At 43.3% G+C, this 19,563-nt stretch overlaps 2 protein-coding genes across 2 annotated transcripts in view; both read right to left on the bottom strand.

The window, feature by feature from the left end:
- Positions 1-349: 349 nt before the first annotated feature.
- Positions 350-19,563, bottom strand: part of LOC109418093 (uncharacterized) — a 34,441-nt gene continuing 15,227 nt past the window's right edge. Inside the window, exons 2-10 of the mRNA XM_019692277.3 lie at positions 18,779-19,213; positions 18,554-18,696; positions 9,750-10,651; positions 9,231-9,389; positions 8,968-9,167; positions 6,349-7,378; positions 5,303-5,507; positions 5,080-5,235; positions 350-2,920 (exon numbers count right to left, since the gene is read on the bottom strand). Of these exons, the coding sequence (XP_019547822.2) occupies positions 1,865-2,920; positions 5,080-5,235; positions 5,303-5,507; positions 6,349-7,378; positions 8,968-9,167; positions 9,231-9,389; positions 9,750-10,651; positions 18,554-18,696; positions 18,779-19,213 (4,286 nt within the window). The 3' untranslated portion in view covers positions 350-1,864. The remainder of the gene's footprint in view (positions 2,921-5,079; positions 5,236-5,302; positions 5,508-6,348; positions 7,379-8,967; positions 9,168-9,230; positions 9,390-9,749; positions 10,652-18,553; positions 18,697-18,778; positions 19,214-19,563) is intronic.
- Positions 10,760-18,527, bottom strand: LOC134288635 (uncharacterized protein K02A2.6-like). The gene has a single exon (XM_062854028.1). It carries the CDS (start codon positions 15,312-15,314, stop codon positions 11,028-11,030), a length of 4,287 nt encoding a protein of 1,428 aa, XP_062710012.1. The 5' UTR covers positions 15,315-18,527; the 3' UTR covers positions 10,760-11,027.

The raw sequence follows: 19,563 nt of genomic DNA on the forward strand, positions 1-19,563 counted from the left end.
GCGCAGAATCTCGAATATGTAAAGAAAATTTCCTTGGGCCTGAGAATCTTCGTGCCTGTCTCACGATATAGACATGGAAAATGGTCATTGGCAGAGGAAGCTCAACTGCAGAACAGCTGGTAATAGGTTTCGTCTTAGTTGGGAAGTTATGCCAGGATGAAAACTGTTTGAAAAAGGAAGAGTGAAAATAGAAAATTCCGCCAAACAAAATCGCTTCCCAAATCATCTTATACCCTAGCTTTGTTTGAAATGCAAAGGAGATCTTCTATAGATATTTATTGTAATATTTTATAGGTATATATAATTAATGGATTTCGAATACGTTGTAATAATAGAAAAACATACAAAATTCGTCGATCATATTTTGCGTTATTCAATTTGTTATTTATTTTCCGTTTATTACTCCTATTGCATGTGCACTCTATCCTTCAACGATCTCAAAACGCTCACACTCCCGTCTTCTGTAGAACATACCTTCCCAATATCAAGTCCTGTTCTTAGCACATCCATTCACAAAACTATCTAATCCTAGCAGCACACCTCACACAATGCTACAACACTCTCGCAAAGAATTCCAACCCGATGCTTATTGAAGCTCAATCGCTATCCACCTATAGGCGGCATGGTGCCATTAAGATGATGCCATTTCTCTACGTACGTTTTCTCCTTTTATCGATGAAAACAAATCATTCAACGCAACATTCGTGTGGCAAATCCTATAGAAATCGGTGTGGCATAGTTCGAACATGTTTTCAGTTTCTACACTTTCCTAATAGGGTGTTACCAATAGTACAGTTCTAAGTCTAAATTTTATAATCACTTTTCTAGTGTATGTTTGTGTGTTATATGCTCTCTGGTTATACACGGAAATTCCAATCGATTGGTTGGTTTTAAACATCTATTTAAGATATTGATTACAGAGTAAGTTTAGAGTTTAGGTGCACAAATTTTATGAGTTGAGACATTTCCGAATCGAGGCGTGGAGTGTTGTTGTAGGTAGTTATTGATAAACGATATGAGTTTCAATAAATAAAAAATCAAGATGTAAAAATAAATATTCGTTTGGTGAAGAAAAGAAGTAATTTTAGATAGTACCAGGTTCAAAAGTTTGTGTGAATTGGAAAATCTTTCTGTGTTTGTTGTCAATGAGCAACTTTATTGCCAAGTAAATCGTTCCCTAATGTAGTCCATCAGAACTGAGAAATTGATGTGATCCTAATACTTAGATCATTTCTAAATGGCTATACGTTTGTAACTGTATTCGAGACTCCTGTTAATTAAAGCCGTCAAAAAGAGAGTCGCCAGGTGTATTTGAGACATTCTTAGTTGAGTACCGACATCGTTTCTTTGTTTTTCAATAACTTCTGGTTAATTCAACCGATTGTTGTAATCAAAATACATACAAGAGAACATCTAAATCTTTTTGTGTTGCTCATACAATGAAAGTGGTAAAAACTATAGCTACAGACGTCTATCCCATTCAAAAATAAACTAAGCTTAGCTTAAAATAACAAATCATATGTTAGTGGAATTGAAAATGCTGTTAAGATTTCATTTGTTATGGCAAAATATGAAATGTATAAATCATACATATTGTTGTATCATTATGAAAAGTTCACAAAAAATGGCAGTAACGGGCTGTATCAAAACTTCTAAATTCCATCCCATAATACAAGGTACATTCTCAAGCACTTCTTTTATAGTTCAACAAAAAAAAAATAAACCATGTTAGAGTCTGTATATAAATAAAAATAATAGTAATAAAACAATGTACGAAAGCATACGTCCGTCCTGAATCACAGTTTCCGCCGACTCGGAACACAAGCCTTTATTAGTTAGTCATCCGCCCCTCTTCTAAATCCCTCTAAGTAAGAGCCGGTTTTACACGGGTTTTCTTCCGCTTCAGATTCGAGTCAGTCTTGAGCGAACGTTTCTTCTTCAGCAGCTTTCCACCGTCGTTCGATTTGGAAGATTTACCTAGTTTTGCCTGCTGTTTGGCCGAGGTGGCCTTGCTAAACTTACTGATTTTACCCGGCTTACCTGTGTCCTTGTCCCCTCCTCCGGAAGAGGAGCTTCCGTTTCCGGAGTTCAAGGCGATGGTGGAGCTGCTTGATACTGGAGTTATTCCTTCGCCGGAAGCCACACCAGGGGACCCAGCCGCCGCCTGACTGTAGGTCGAGATCAGCTTGGTGAGCGCTACGGTTCCTCCACCGGATGTAGTCGTAGGCAGCGTATACGAACAGCACGGAATCGCATCCAGGCTATCGTCACAATCCAGGCACTCTTCCAGCAGCTTCGATTCCGATTTGACCTTTTTCGAAAGAGGTAGATCTCCCAGCGACGGGGGAGACGCCAGGAAATTCGGTAATGAAGAAGCTGCAAGATTACTCTTGAAGCACAGGTCGAACCCATCGACTGTGCTGCCATGCTGGTGCGGAGGGGACACTTTGATCTTCTTCCGAGGCACTTGATGCTGATCTTTGTTTCGCATTAGCTCCTGCAGCTTCTTCCCGCTGGTCACAACGGTTCCCGCAACACCGGATTCGCACAAGATTTTGCTCTTTTTGACGACATCCTTCTTGCCGAATCCCTTTCCACCAGCGCTTCCGGTCTTCCGGGAAATCTTCCCCGAGTGTCCCTTCAGAGAGCTTCCCTTGAGAAACTGCCTGCCTCCGCTGGACGTTGCTGAGCAACATGCGGATGAGTTACCTCCTAAGGGATCGGCGGTTCCCTTTCCGTTACCATTCCCATTGCCACCTACTGCACCAGCACCGGGTGGACTGCCAGCGCCACCGCCAGCTCCGACCATCGACCCACCCGTCGGAACTGCCATGTTCTCCCACTGCAGGGCGTTCTCCTTGGCGATCTCCAATGAGCTGGACGATTGGTTACTGAGTCGCTTGGAATGTGGCTTCGGAACCTACAACGAGAACGGCCAGAAGAGCGGAGAAAAGAGAAACAGAGACGCGAACCGTCGCTTTTAAAAGGTCATGTACTTTCGGTTCTGAGGGTTTCTGAGGTTCGTACACCAATATATACCAAAATGGAAAAACCAACTAGTAGGTAGTAGAGATAGGAGAGGGAAGGAAAGACGAGTCCATCTAGAGAGTAAGTAGCAAAAGTTAGAATACGGAACAGTATCGATATAGTAAACTATTGGAACCAGAGTCAAAAAATGTCATTTGGTTGTTTGTCAATTTTACTGCCGCTAGTAGGAAATGCCTATTAATAGTATCATCATTTACCTATAACTAACCAGAATTACTTAAGGTTATGGAAGGAAATTTGAGCGAAAAATAGTGGAACTCAAAAATATCATGACATTTTTTCTATGACATTTCCGTGACATTTTCTAACCCTGATTGGAAACACTAAACAATATATTTGTAAGAAGAATCAGAAACAGCAAAGAGAAACCAGAAATATGTTGTTAAACAGTGAAATTTAGCCACGTGTTTGTTTTTGGTCACAAGATATTTTTTTTTTAACACAAACAAATACCTATGTGACATTAATAACTCTTTGCTGTGTTGATTCTTCTTGAGAAGGCGCGGAAAGAATAGGCTAAACAAACGATCTAACAAATTCGCTTTATTGTAATATTATGGGTATCGCTTTCTGTACACAATCTTTTTTTTTTCGCGGTTATCCGATTTGTTTCTAGGTAGTGCAGTTATATGTCATTCTTCTCGATAGGCCAGAAAAACGGTTGAGTTTTGTTTTAACCACGGGTTACCAAAACAACGCCGCACCAAATTTATAAATAGGACGACACAATAGGTGTATTAAATAAAATCAGTCTACTGCAAAATAATAAAAAAAAAAAGTAACGAGTAAAGTGTTGAGTATCATTCATTAGTAAATAATGTAGCAAAAGAAGGTTGCATTCGAATAACTGAAGGTATGGATTTCAATATGCGGTTATGCTATTATTGGCGAGATTCCACGCGATTCAAAAGCATGCTTGCGTTTCCATCGTTTGCATTCAGAATCGATATTGGCGTCCACATCGGAAGAGTCAACAAGCTTTGTACATCGTTTCCTTCGTTTGTTCTGTTAAAACGTTGGAAAATAGGTTCGATATAAGCAAGTTTTTGTTAGTTGAAGCAATTAAAGTATTTAAAAACACATCAATGACTGCTACAAAGATGCTGTTATAATTATCTGATATGAATAGATCGGTTCAGCAATTTTTTTTTGATGGAATTTGCAGAGGAATAAAAGAAAATCTTGCAGGAGCTTCTGATAGAAACCATGGATAAATTACATCTGAACCTTCATTGATACTTTATTGCAGAATTCATAATCATTTGTTTTATATTCTAAACTTTTAGCTTGACTATTAAGCAATGTTCATGGCAGTGTGAATCTGTGTCAAAAAAGTTTAAAACCGTTGAGAACTTCTCATGCAGAAGAAAGTTTTCAGTGGTAGAAAATAATTGTAAAGATTTTATAAAAAGAAAATAGAGACAAAAAAGCAAGAATAGCAGATTCAGATTTACAAAAAGTTGACAACAAAAAGAAAGAGCAAACATTCTTTTTGGTATTTTAAGAAGATTCGAAGTTTACTTGCAATCATAAAAAATAACAATATGATAACATAGAACAATGAGAAATCGTCAACTGATCAATGTCAAGTCACAAAGAAGGATAACAAAACATGTTTTGTGAGAATTTGAGGAAATACGTGCTAGAAATCAAAATAAATGTATAGGCACTATAAACATGCTTAACGCCAATAATCCAACAATAACTTGATAACGTAATCAAAAGCTAAGCTGAAACAATTAAACCAAAATACAACAGCATGCATCATGAAACAAACGATAAAATGAGAAAACATTTTAGAAATGATAGAGAAAGCCAAACGATGGACGAATCAAAAACACGTTTCACGGATGCTGCACAGAGTTAGTTTGTTCTGGTGCCAATTGTTCAACAGTAAAATCAAGCTAGGAGTAGTAGGTATGTGTAGTAGCAACAAGTAAGTAAACAGTAGTAAATAGTAGTAGACAGTAGTGATACACAGGAGGGTAGTCAGGCAGCGTAGCAAAGGGCACTCCTGGGGCAACACATTACCTTGTTAGTGACACGAGCCTTCGACGAACCACGTTCGATTTCGATCCGTAGCGTATTGCGCAGTCCCTGCAGCGTGCGGAACTCCGAGTTGTGTATCCGCGTCTGCGGATTGGAGTTGGTCAGGTCCAGTATCGATGGACCCAGAGCGCGCCCCACCTGGTTGGCGTAAGAAGAAACCGATTAGTAGATGCTGATGTTAATTATATTATGTCAACGAACAAACCTCTTCGAACACAGCGGGAGTGTACTTGGGTGGTACCGGCGATTGGACTTTGGCAGTGGCAGGTTCCTTTCCTCTCGGAGGCAGAATGTTTACACTTTTGCCGGTGTTGTAGTTACACTCCAGTGTGTAGCTCTTGATCAACCCGGTACACTTGTAAATGGCCACTCGGCCGGAACCTTCCTTCGATAAACCGTCACGTTTTCCCCTGTTAAAAATAGGTAATTTGGAATATTTCAATATAGAACGTGTTGATGACATTGACCTGGTGAGATTTCTGATTTAATTAAACATTCTGGAATGTAAGGGCGCCGTTATAGTTACGCGTGAGAGTGGGAGTGCGCGTATGCGAAGCTGCAAAAGAGAATATCAATAACAGCAAATCCACGAAAATCCTTTGAACGCAAACTCTCACTCTCACTTTGAAGCGGCACTATGGCAGCGCCGTACCTAAGAATGAAAGCGCCTAAGCTAGGGCTTGTTGACCAGGATACATGGTGTAAATGCCAGAGCAGCCCTGAAGCGAAAGGCCATGGAGTGACATAAATTTTCTTAGCTACGTCACTCCCAACGTTAGTGTTTAAATACACTAAAACACTAACACAAATACATATCAACATATTTACATAGTTTACTCAATTGCACATACACAAAATATGAATCTCACTCGCTTACAGTGAGTCCTAAAGTAACTTTTTCCAACTATCTCTATGAGGGCGTAGATGTGTCGCTGGCCTCTCTTAAAGTGGGTGTCATATCATCACATCCTTTCCTATCCTCGTAACGGAAAAAATAGCGTGGACGGCATTGGAAGTTTTCATGTCGTTTCTACTTCAACCTCCGATTGGATAGCTGTTCTGTTCCATATAGCTTTTCTGTGAGTAATCGGAATTAGAGTTATCAAAGCTCATAACATGAAAACTTCCAGTATGCAATCTACGAATTACTCCGTTATCGCGCAACACAATGCCAAAATGCTTGGACTATGCTCAAATGAAAATACCCCCAATGAATTGTAGGCATGTGAAGTTTACAACACTCTCACTTACTTGTAGTACATATTCCGCTCGCTGAAATTGCACGCATCGTAATGGAAGTGCTGCGAGTTCATGCTCATCAACCGGGGCAGCAGCATGCACTCGACCGCCTCTATCGTACTGGGCAGATGGTTGCCGTACATGAACACGCCCTTTTTCGAAGCGTGCCCATGCAAATCGATGTAAAGGAACATATTGCTTCTCTCCTCGTAGATCACCTTGTCGTTCTTTTCGTCCAGCTGGGCCAAGTAGTCCAGGCTGATGTTAAGATTCTTCTGACTAGTCGGGTTGAGATACTCGTTCCGGTGGGACCTAAAGTGGCTGTACATTTGCGGCGTCTGCGGACGTACTTTGTGACCTTCGCCCCGTTTGTGGTGCAAGGCACTGGTCTTCTTAGCACCCAAGGACCCCAGTGCTGTCGCCTTTGCCAAGGAACTTTGCGTTTGCAGTTGTGGCTGTTGTGCTGGAGCCTGGGACGAGGAGCCGACTCCAAAGTCCTTCATTTTGAGTACGTTCGGTGTGGTGGCAATCAGATGCGGCTTATTGATCACATTTTTGAACGAGGACGCCGATCCCTTCCGACCAGTATCGACCTTGGCCGTTACCAGCGGGGGCTTCCGCGTGTTGATGTGCGTGATTGTGCTCGCATTGGTAGTGGTACTGTTGGCCATGCTACTGGCAGTGCTGAGATTGGAGACGCTACGAGCCGGTCGCAGCGCCAGGCCACTTTCGGTGACCACGGGCAGCAGGTCCGGGATGAGCTGCTCGGTGAACACTTTCGGTGCTGGAAGCGCCTCGTCGGAGGTGGGTGCTATCGGATTGGGTTCGCCCGGCGGAAGGACATCTTCCGGTTGATTGGCGGATGTGGGCGAGTCAGTTGCGCTGGAGTTATCAGCGGTAGAACCGGCTGGCTTTGAGATCTCAGGTCCGACCAGTGTCGTCGTTGAGGAAGATGACGACACGGTGCTGCTTTTCGAAACGGTTTGCTCGCCGAAACCGGAATCTGAGGTGGACGCGTTGTTCTCTTCGTTGGATTCGGAGTCTGAAAATTTGGAAGAGAATGGTTGAAGACAATGCAGTGACATGGGTGATGATGTGATAGGAATGCATAAGGTATAGTGAGGTCTAAATATAAAACTCAGTGTTTGGAATAGCGCATGTGCCATTGTGATTATGGATCGCAAGTTTTGTTATCTATTTGTACAGAAATGTACAGTGTTCAGCGTAATAAACGCATTACTGATGTTACGACGGAATAAATTCATTTTTTTCTTAGAATTTGACTTTTTCGAAGACGTTGACTGGTGGTTTTATTGGGAGGTATAGATGGCGAATTAACTGTCAGATAATCAAGATGAAAAAAAACGTTCATTTTTTAGTGTCAAGCACATTTTAAAGAACTTGACAAGGTTCAAAGAAAGAATTTGAAATGAGACATCGGTTGAAATAGCTTAGGATCTCGCAATCTATGAAAATAGAATTTTGGTAGAAGTTTCTGCAAAAACTGCAAGAATTATTCTAGAAAGAATCTGCTTATTATCCCTGTATAAATGTTCTAAGTACTTAAATATTTCATGCGATTCCCAAATTCTACACTAGGTATTCTTAAAAGTCTTTGCCAGTGTACTGACAAGATATTTTGTATGAGCATAATTATAGATTTTCAAAAAATTCGACCGATTTGAACGGGCTGATAATGAAGAGAATCCACAAGGAGCGAACGAAGAATTAAACAACGAACAGAACACTAAAGTTAGACCTGGAATGATTGATTTATCACTGCAATTTTGGTTAGCATCTTTGTGATGATTTGGAATGATTCATGCAGTGAGCAACTAGCGAGCGATGCTCCTCTAAGAAACACCTAAATGGAGCTGTGAATTGATTGGGGAAAAGTGCGTTTGGTACAATAGTCTGCTATTAACTAAATTTTGAATCCGGACAGCGATTTTCAAAAACCAAATTGTGAGTATGACATTGTTGTATGTATCTATTTGGCGTCGTAGTGGACGGCGGACATGCAAGATATGGGATGCGCTAGGATGCTGAGCAAACGATTCGGAACGAGAAGTCAAAAGGTAAAACACGCGTTTTTGTTCTAAAACTAGAATGGAACAGGCTTATTTCAAAGTTTCGCAAAGCTTGCTTGAATTAACGACAAACCATCGGCGCAGATCTTCTCCATGGATTGTGAAATTTCCACCATTAAGCTACTGCTTCGACTCAACAGCAGCAGCGTTGGCTGACTGGTGTCGAGTCCGGCGTTGGCGCTCGGATCGCTGCATTCTTCCACGACCGGTGATAGAACTGCAGAAGAATTATGGCATACGATCGGAGGCAGCGGGCAACGGGCCGAGTCGAGCATAGCCTTACGTCGCCGGAATACCTTATTGAACAGTTTCGTGGGCCAAGGAATGGTAGAAGTCAAAGCATCAGTTGTCTGAGTGTGAGAAGCCTTATGGAGGAGAGACATGGAGCGGGTTGTGGGTTTTCGTGTTTCACCGAGAGAGTTTTGTCGTTTTGAGATGGCGCCGCCGTTAGAACAAGAGGGTAGGCTGGACTGTTGTGTTAGTTTTGGGAGTCGCGGCGTTTTGTGTTGAGCTTTGTTAGATCGCGTACGAGAAGACTTACTGGTTGAAGTGGCTTTCTTCAGCGGTGGACACTCCTTACTTGGGGTGCTGGTTTCTACATTCTCAGTAACGGATTTTTCCTCAAGCGGAGAAATGGCTACAATCTCCTCAGTGCTGGTATCGGGACTTCTGAGCAACGCCGCTTTTTTCTCATTTTCCAACTCGTATGGCTCTGGCTCGTCTACTCCGAGATGATAATACCTGAGGTAGAAATGTGAAAAGAAGGTCATATCAATTCAAAGGTAAGCAGGAATAAACCATTACCTTATAAGCTTCCTTGAAGCGTAAATCGAAGGCTGAGTTTCGGCGTTCGGGGTCAAATAGACTCGATTTAGATTATGACCACGAGTGTCCGAACGGTACAGACCATTGTACACGCCGTCAGGATTTAAAAACGGGATAATTTTAAAAACGTACATCCTCCTGTAAAGTATAATATAACGTATAATACAATTGTACACACTAAGATTCAGATGTTCCAGCTCAGTAATTTTTTCACTGAGTTCAGTATTTTTTCCATCTTTTTACTGAGTTTTCAACAGCAGATTTATTTCGGTACACTCGGTAATCGTATTTACCGTTCACCAGTAACGATATTTACCGTGCTTCAGTAACTTTTGACAGTTTGTGAGCTGGGCTCGGTAACTCATTTACAGAATATCCGCAAAATGAATAACCGAGCGTACCGAGTTAAATCTGCTGTTGAGAACTCAGTAAAAAGATGGGGAAAATACCGAGCTGATCTTAGTGTGTAGATATGTAACAGAAACAAGCCGAACCCACCTAAGCGTAATAGACACGATGCTCTTCCGGTCGAGCAACGTACTGAGAAATCCGTTTAGCACAAAACTGGCCGGCGTTTCGCCGGGATGAACACGGGAAGAGATGAACACCACTTTCTTGTTTTTGAACGTATGGCACCGGGGCGTCTTGTCGTCGGGAAACAAATTGCGCAAGCGTTCCTCCCGGGTGTTTTGGATCCCGTGGAACGAAGTGATCGTCAGCAGTTCGATTCGGCGTTTCTCCACCGAATGCGTTAGCAGTTCTCGATAGTAGTAGATGTCGTCCCGTGGATCGAGATTGCTGGCTTTGAGGTCATCCTCTAGGGTTGGAGTGTTGAGCAACTGCTGGAAGATTGGTAACTTACTCTTGCCCGCGTCGGCCTGCGGTGGTAACTCGATTTTCACCTTATTCACGAGATTGGTGATTTGTTGCATGGACTCCGATGTGTTGTTGTCGTCGATCGACATTGCCGTAGGTACCTCACCATCGTCCAGATGCTTCCCGCCTGGATCGCTTACCTTTGGCAGGGTTCCTTCGTCGCTTCCTACAATGCCATCGCGAGCCGTATCGTCGAAGGATTCCGGACTGGATCGTTCAACCTTGGGGGTTTTGGATAGTTTACCCTTTTTCCCACTGCTGTGGTGCGGCTGAATGTGATGGTTGACTATCGACGGAACCAGTTCCACCGGACCAACCGGAATGGAAGCATCATACTTTAGCGATATTTCTTGTGCGATCTGATTCATCTCGAACGTATGCCGACCGAAGCGTTTGTCGAAGTTGCCCAACTGTTCCAGCAGCTCATTGTAGGTGAACGGGAACGTGAATGCGTAGTAGGTTTTCGTTTCGGATGATTCTGGAGCACGGTGCAGAAACGATATGAAGAATACATCGTTGGCAATCTGAAACAGGTAAGATAGGTCAGGATGATGATCGTCTATAAATATAAAAGATAAGGGTAATAGTGCGTCTAAACATTTACGTTTTGTTGTGATAAATGGGGCCGATGATTTACACAACAAACATATTAAAACTTTATTTAAAATACTGATTAATATAACACATTAAAACGCGGCGTGGTTTTCACTGCGGTGGTAAAATACATTCTGTCCTGATCGCTATTGTTACTGTTACTGTATGGATGATCTGTTGCTCCCTCTCGCTCGCTGTGTTGGTAGACGTCAGTCACTCTGACAGAGTGTGTCAGATGATGAGTCCACTGTGAATAAGATGGTGCAATGTTGGATCGTAGGGTGGTCCTCCCAACACCTCCCCCTCTTAGAAGAGATGATACGGCTCATACCTCACGGGTTGTCTTCTGGTTCTCGAAGACTGGCGAAGCTGGCTCGGTTGCTGCTGAATAGTAGCTCTTGGTGGCTTGACTGGTGCTCGGCGATGAACCTCCCTTGATTGTAGTTCATGTAACAGTGACTGTGACGGTTCGGCTGGTTCTGGTTCTGCTCGTTCAGGTGCAGTATGCTGACTTAAACCGCATGAATCCAAAAGTATACTGAGCGGAATTTGCGTAGACTGCTGTTGTACTGTTGAGGTTGGCTGTTCTGACTCGTACCGTTTTCTCAGTTGATTGCAGTGTGATCTGACAAGATTCCGCTTGTCTGGTAGCCAAACGTTGTAGATAACTCGACCAATGCGTTCTATGACTTGACCGGGTTCCCATGACCAGGCGTTGTTTCGATGTACTTTCGTCCAAACCAAATCTTTGGCTTCGTAGTTTCTTGCTTTCGTTCCATGTTTACGGTTGAACTGATTTTCTTGCTTGGATTCGGCTTGCTTGTAGAACGAAGTTGGTGGTTTCAGTAGATCCATTGACGTTCGGAGTTTTCTGCCCAGTAACAGTTCTGCTGGCGACTTTCCTTCAGGTGCGCTACGACATGGAGTGGAGCGGTAGCACAGAAGAAAAGTGTCAATTGCTTCGCGGAGAGTCTCTCCCCCCGACGTGATTTTCCGAAGTCCTCGCTTGAATGTGTCGACAAATCTCTCTGCAAGACCGTTCGACTGCGGATGATACGGTGGCGTCTTCAAATGAAGGATACCGTTGTTACTGCAGAAAGCTTCGAATTCTTCACTGGTGAACTGTGTACCGTTATCAGTAACCAATGTTTCTGGCATTCCATTTCTGGAGAAGATCTCACGAAACATGGTAACTGTAGCAGATGTAGTGATGCGCTTGGTAGAGATGACTTCTGGCCACTTACTGAATGCATCAACGACAATTAAATAGTAATTACCGTCGACTGGTCCAGCATAATCTGCATGTATTCGCTGCCAAGGCTTTTCTGGTACAGGCCAAGATTCCAGGTTGGTTTTACTGTTTGTCTTGGCTGCCCTCGAACATTCTTCACATGATCGAACACGCTGACTGATTTGCTCGTCGATCCCAGGCCAATAGACATAGTTACGTGCTATGGACCGCATTCTTTCTACTCCAGGGTGCCCTTTGTGTAGAAGTTGAAGTGTTCGTTCACGAAATTTTGTTGGAATGACCAAACGTTCGCCGTAGGTGATGCAATCAGAGACAATTGATAAACTGTCTCGACGCTGATAAAACTGTTGTAGTTGTGGATCGCTGACTTTTGACTGATTGGACGGCCAGGTTGTCTGAACGAACTGCCTTACCTGTTTCAGTACTGTATCCGATTGTGTTCCAGCTTGAATCATCTTGAACGTGACTGGGAGAGCTGCCACTGACTGCTTGACGATGTCTTCCATGGTATCTTCCAGTTCAATCGATGCGATAACGTACTCCTCGTTTGGACGGACGTGGGTGTTGATCAGACGGGATAGAATATCTGCATAACCAAAACTTTCTGTACTTACATATTTGATACTGAAGTCGTACAGCAATAGAGTTAATGCCCATCGCTGAAGTCTGTTGGCTGTGTACACCGGAATGCCTTTCTTTGAACCAAATATCGCTAGCAAAGGCTTGTGGTCCGTTTCCAAAACGAAATGTCGTCCAAAAATCATGCGATGAAACCGTGTAACTGCGAAGATCAGCGCGAGTCCCTCTTTTTCAATTTGACTGTAGTTGGACTCAGCTGGTGTGAGGCTTCTCGACGCATGTGCGATCGGTTTCACTGATCCGTCTGGTAGCTTGTGGGCAATGCGCGCTCCGATTCCGTAGTTTGACGCATCCGCCGACACTATGATGTCCAACTTTGGGTTGTAGTGCATGAGCGCCAACGGTGACTGCAGGATTTCACGGAAACGGTTGAATGAACGCTGACATTCTTCTGACCAATTCCACTTCGCACCAGATTTCAACAGTTGATCCATCGGGAACCGCAGTTTACGCATTTCCGGAACGTATTTTGCGTAATAGTTTACGGCTCCTAGGTATGAACGGAGTGATGATACATCCTTGGGCGGTGGCATGGTGGCGATAGCTGATGTCTTGTCCGGATCGGGTCTGATGCCATCTCCATCCATAATCTGTCCCAAGTATTCCACTTCTTCCATGTTGAAACTGCACTTCTCAATCCGTACTGTAAAACCGAATTCTTCCAGACGTTGAAGCACTTGTTTTAGATTGCGGTCATGCTCCTTTTGTGTACGACCACCAATCAACACGTCATCCAAATAACCACAGGTTTCCTCGATGCCACTCAACACTGAATCCATGATCTGCTGGAATGCACCCGGAGCTGATTTGATGCCAGGTGTGAGTCGAGTGTAGCGGAAAAGTCCCTTATGGGTATTGACTGTTAACAGAGCTTGATCTCGAGGGTCCACTTCCACTTGGAGGTACGCGTCGGATAGGTCGATATGACTGAAGACCTTGCATCCGGCCATCTTCGTGTAGATGTCTTCTGGCAATGGAAGCGGGCACTGATTTGATTCCAAGGCATCGTTGAGACCTGTTGAAAAATCAGCACAAATGCGGACTTTACCGTTTGGTTTCCGCACAACGACGATCGGTGCTGCCCAATCGGAGTGATCGACTGGTTGGAGGATTCCCAAATTCTGCAAACGTTGAAGTTCTTCTTCTACCGCACCTTGCTGACTGTATGCAACTGGACGTTTGGGACGGTAGACTGGCTTTGGTTCTCCTTTGAGTGTCAAACGAACTTTTGTTTTGGTGCAGAGTCCCATCTCACTTGAAAACACTTTCGGGAACTGGGCTTGCAGAGACTGTTCCGTACGAGACTGTTGACTGTTGATTTTATTGCAGAACGAACTGATAGGCACGTCCCACAATCCGAAAACCTCAATCCAGTCAGAGCCTAGAATGTTGAGATCCAGTTTGGGTGAAGCAACACGACACAAACACCGCTTTGTTTTGCCGCTGATGTTCACATCGCACCAAAATTCCCGGGCCAGATCGAGTGATCCCCCAGAAGCAGATTTTGCGTTGCAGGAGGGTGCGGTTCCTTGAGGTTGTCCGATTTGTCGCCAACATTTGTCAGAAATGATTGTGATATCCGACGCTGAATCGATCTGCAACCGAACTGGAACCTTGTTGATTTCGATTTCCGAAAACTTCCTCCGTTGGGTGATGTTGTTCACTGACACAATCTTCACATCCTTACTGCTCTTTGCACCGTACTTCTTCTTTTTCTTCTTACTGCTGCCACTAGCACTGCCGGACGAAAAACAGGCACAATATCCTTCTTTATGTCCTTTTCGCTTGCACTCCCGACACTGATGTTCACTGAATGGGCATTCTGCAGAAAAATGCATTCCCCCACACGACCAACACGGAGTTTTTGGTTGATTGTTATTCACTTTTCCCCCACCGCCTTGCTTGTGTTTAGGTTTGGTAGGTCGATCCTGATGCACTGCATTAACAGCACTGATTGATTGCTGTTTTTCCACAAGACTGTTGTCCTGTTTCAGGTTCTGTAAACTTTTACAATCTTCCACAACTTTCTCCAGAGAGATGTCCGTCGTCTCATTTAATTTGGTAATTAACCGCATGCGAATGTCCGAATCTCGCGTCGATTTTAAACCACACACAAAAATGAGACATTTAAACTGTTCCTCGGAGAGGTCGCGCAGCTTGAAATCCACACACGCTTTGTTAACTTTGCACGAATACGTCACAAAATCATCGGAATCGTCTTTTGTCGTTTGGAGGCACAAATAACGACGATGAAACACTGACACTGGCGATCCGAAAATTGTTTTCAATTTCGCGACTGTTTCACTGAATGTTAACTCCTTTGATAGTCGAGGCAAAATAAAACTGGTAAACCGTTCGTGCGCTGCTGGATTCAATTTCCTCATCAGTAACCGGACTTTCGCTGCATCGTCCAGTTTTTCTGCGTCTTTGTCGAACAAGTCCGCATATCGTGCGAACCAAGAGTCAAAAGTACTGCCATGTTCGGGATCATAGACGAACTCGGTGATGTTGCTGGACAATGAATCCAAAATGGTTTCATCTCCCGACATCTTCTGAACGGCCAGCTGGGTGGCTGAAACCTGCTGAGTGAGTTGCGCCATCAACTGCTGCTGTTGCTGGAGGATTTGCATCAGCATCTGATTGGAATTGGGCTGTTGCAAAAATGCTCCCGCACTCTGCTGCTGCACAGTTGGATCCGGCATTTTGTAACTTTTTCCACTTCACACGCGAAGACTTTCGTCGACCGAAAAACTGATTTTTACGCGACGGAAAAACTGAATTTCGCGAAACCGGAACCGAAAATACTCGTCGCCACTTTGTTGTGATAAATGGGGCCGATGATTTACACAACAAACATATTAAAACTTTATTTAAAATACTGATTAATATAACACATTAAAACGCGGCGTGGTTTTCACTGCGGTGGTAAAATACATTCTGTCCTGATCGCTATTGTTACTGTTACTGTATGGATGATCTGTTGCTCCCTCTCGCTCGCTGTGTTGGTAGACGTCAGTCACTCTGACAGAGTGTGTCAGATGATGAGTCCACTGTGAATAAGATGGTGCAATGTTGGATCGTAGGGTGGTCCTCCCAACACGTTTACTGTAACCGTTACCGTAACCGTAAACGGTTTACGTATGTAACGTAATATAAAGGAAATCTAACCTAAACATCGTAACTTGAAAGCTCATACTGTTTTGATAAATTGGAAACATTTTTAGTAACTCCTTGATTTACTGGGAACCTTTTAAGCGAATGTCCGAAGGGTTTGTTTATTATATTTTATTTATGAAAACATATTTTAGTCTTTGTAATCGAGCAATTGGTAGGCAGGTGACTCGATTCCGTACGGCAAAGAGTAGAAAGACATCATCCAGGCTTTCCTTTAGAGATTCCTCCAGTAATTCCTGTAGGGATTTTACTTAGGATTCCGCTAGGGGTTCCTCCTGAAATTTCTCCAGGCATTCCACCAGATATTTCACCAGGAATACTTTCAGGAGGTCTTCATTGGATTCCTCCAGGAACTTCTCCCGAGATTTCTCCTGCATTTTTTTTTTCAGGCGTTCCTCCATGAATTTCACCAGGATTTCATCCATTCGGGAACTCCTTCAAAAATTTCTCCAGGTATTACTCTAGGAATTCCTCCAAGAATGCATCCGGGATTTTCTGCAGGAATTGCTCCAGAAATCTTCAGGAATTCCTCCAGAAATAACATCAGGTTATTCTCCAAAAAATTTTCCAGGAAATCCTCCAGAGCTTCATTCAGATATTCGTTCTGGAATTCCTCCGGGTATTCCTCTAGGCATTCATCCAGAAATTCCTGGGGGAATTCCTTAAGGAATTTCTTCAAAAATATCTTCAGGAATTGTTCCTAAAATTTCTCAAGAGATTTTTCCACGATTTTTTCAAGAATTCCTCCAGGAATTCTTCCAGAAATTGCTCCAGGGACTCCTATCGGAATTCCACCACGGATTTCTTCACGAATTCCTTCAAAGATTCAACCAAGAATTTTTCTAGGGATTTCTGCTGGAATGCCTCCAGGGATGTCTTCAGGAATTCTTCCAGTAATTCTTCCTTTAATTCTTCCAGGAATTCTTTCATGAATCCAGGGATTTCTCTAGCAATACCTCCACGCCTTCCTCCAGGAAAATATCCAGGCATTCCTGCAGACATTACGCCAGGAATTTCTCCTGGCATTTCTTCAGCAATTTCTGCAGGCATTCCACCGAGAACCTGCCTGGCATTCCTCCAGGAATTCTTACAGGAATTCCATCAGGGATTCCTCCAGAGATTTCCTCAGATATTTCTCCAGGCATTCCTCCCAGAATTCCTCTATGGATTTCTGCAGGAGTAAATCCAGGGATTTATCTAAGATTTCTTCCAGAGATTTCTCCAGGAATTCAAGAATCCAAGAATTTCTCGAAAGATTTCTCTTGGAACTCCACGGATTTCTTCAGAAATTCCTCCTGGGATTCATCCAAGAATTTCTATAAGAAATCGAGAATTTTATCCAGGAATTCATTCAGGTAATTCCCCATAAATTTCTCCGGGACTTCCCCTAGAGATTCATCCAGGTATTTCTCCATAAATATCTCCAAGAACTTCTACAGAGATCAATCCAAGAATTCTACCAGAAATTCGTCAAATAATTCCTCCAGGGAATCCTTAACGGACTCCTCCAAGGATTCCTTCAGGAAATCCTCCAAGGATTCCTTCAGGAAATCCTCCAGGCATTCCTGCAGGTATTCCTCCAGGAATTCCTCAAGAGATTTTTTCAGATTTTTTTTCCGAAATTCTTCCAGGAATACAGGGATTCCTTTAAAAATACCTCCAGGTTTTCTTCTAGGGATTCATCCAGACATTCCTCCAGACATTCCTTCAGGTACTCCTCTAGGAATTTTCCAGAAGTTCCTATGAGATTTCTTCAGATATTTCTTCGGGGATTCCTCCAAAATATTCTCTAGGGATTTCAGCAGGAGTACGTCTAGGTATTTCTCTAAGAATTCTCCCAGAGCAGGGATGTTTTCGATCACCTGGCAATCGTTTGACTCATTGATCCATAACTCAGTTCAGAAATCTGATATTAAATTGTGATGTTCGGCAAAGTTGTAGATTAGTGATTTTTCGAAAAATCCGATTCTTTAGTATGAGTAGCTGGTACTAACACTTTTACGACGTAAATATTGGATATTCTAACTCCACGTCCTTGATGATAATTGTAGGAAAAACACTAATATACAACTTTGCCGAACACAACATTCCATTATAGGGCTTCTGAACCGAGTTGTGAACAAATTAGGCAAACGATTGCCAATTGATCGAAAACATCCTTGTCCTAGAGATTCCTCAAAGAATTTTCTCGGGAATTCCTCTTGGGATTCTACCACGGATTTCTTAAGAAATTACTACATGGCTTCATCCAAGAATTCCTCTAGCCTATGGTTCTAGAGGCTCTAGTGATTCCTTCAAGAGATGGAAGAAATTTCTCCAGGAATTCTTCCAGAGATTCCTCAAATAATTCATCCAGGGACTCCTCCAAGGATTCCTTCCTTCAGGTATTGCTCCAGGAATTCATGTAAGTATTTCTCAAGAAATTCATGCTGGTATTCCTCCAGGAATACCTTAAAATATTTCTACAGACTTCTTTTCGAAATATTCCTCCCAGAATTCTTCGTAGGATTTCTCCAGCAATCCCCAGGGATTCCTCCAGGAATTCATCAATGAATTTCCTCTTGGAAGAGAATCCTCTTGGAATTCTATCACGAATTCTGTCAAAAATAGCTGCAGGGATTCCTCCAAGGATTTCGCCAGGAACTTGTTCAGGAATATCTCTAGTAGATACATAGTAGAATTTAAGATTTATTTCTCGATAACAGCTGAGCAATGGCAGACGATTTCCCTGCCGCACCGTGTAACTTTAACTTAACATGTTACTCACCGAGTACGATGGCTTATCCTTGATGCGCTCCCACCGGCCACCGGGACCGACTTTCGTGACAGGATGCATACCCTGACTGAACAGCTTTGCCTGTTTGTTCAAATTCATCACATTAAACTTGACAATCTGATTCGGCCGGCCACCTAGGAAAAAGGATCAAACATATAAGAAACAAATGTGATAAGTTTGACAGTGAACCTAGATGATTCGGAAAACGCAACTTACCCGTCACGGCGAAATAGAACCATGTTCGGTTCTGATTTTCGTACGGCGTTCCGGCACAATCGGGCCGCGTCCAAAGATTAAATTCCACCTCGACGAAAGCCGCCGAATGGTGATGAGGTTGGTGACTGGTGAGCAACTGGTGGTGGTGCAGTTGTTCCGGAATGATACCAGCTGCCGTTGCAGCACCAGATAGTGGCGACGTTGGTGGTTGAAGGTGCTGATGGGCTGCAGATGGTGAGTTGCCACCTAGCATCTGAGGCCCACCACCACCGGACAGGATGGCGGTCTGCGGTGGGCCAAGAAGGGTGACGCTTCCCGGAGATAGCGGCCCGCCACCTCCCATTGCATTGGCAGTGGCAACGATGGCACTGGCATTAGATACCGCCGATAAGCAACCGACACTGGAACTAACATTGCTACCGATTATGTTCAGTCCTGTGGAGGAAAAATGGGAAAGAATGGGAAAAGTTTTACTTTTTTGTTTTCCGATTTTTAGTTTGTTTGGTTTGCTCCAGCTGTTTCTTTGAATGGCTGGTCTCTGCCTAGCGGTAAAATATGGGACGAGCGTGACGAGCTGAATTATTGCAAACAGGGTTGATGGATGGGAACTGTTTTAGGTTTTCTTATCGTAATCGACAAATCAGGTAGGCAATAAACATCTCCCTATGGTATCAAGATAAGATTTATGTCAAAAGTGGTGCACATCGGGATTGCAAATCGCGAATGTCTGAAGAAGCAACGGGTATGTACAAATCATCAATTGAACCACCTTCCTTGAGCCTTCC

Source organism: Aedes albopictus, chromosome 2 (assembly GCF_035046485.1).
Source record: "Aedes albopictus strain Foshan chromosome 2, AalbF5, whole genome shotgun sequence".
Taxonomy (NCBI): Eukaryota; Metazoa; Arthropoda; class Insecta; order Diptera; family Culicidae; genus Aedes; species Aedes albopictus.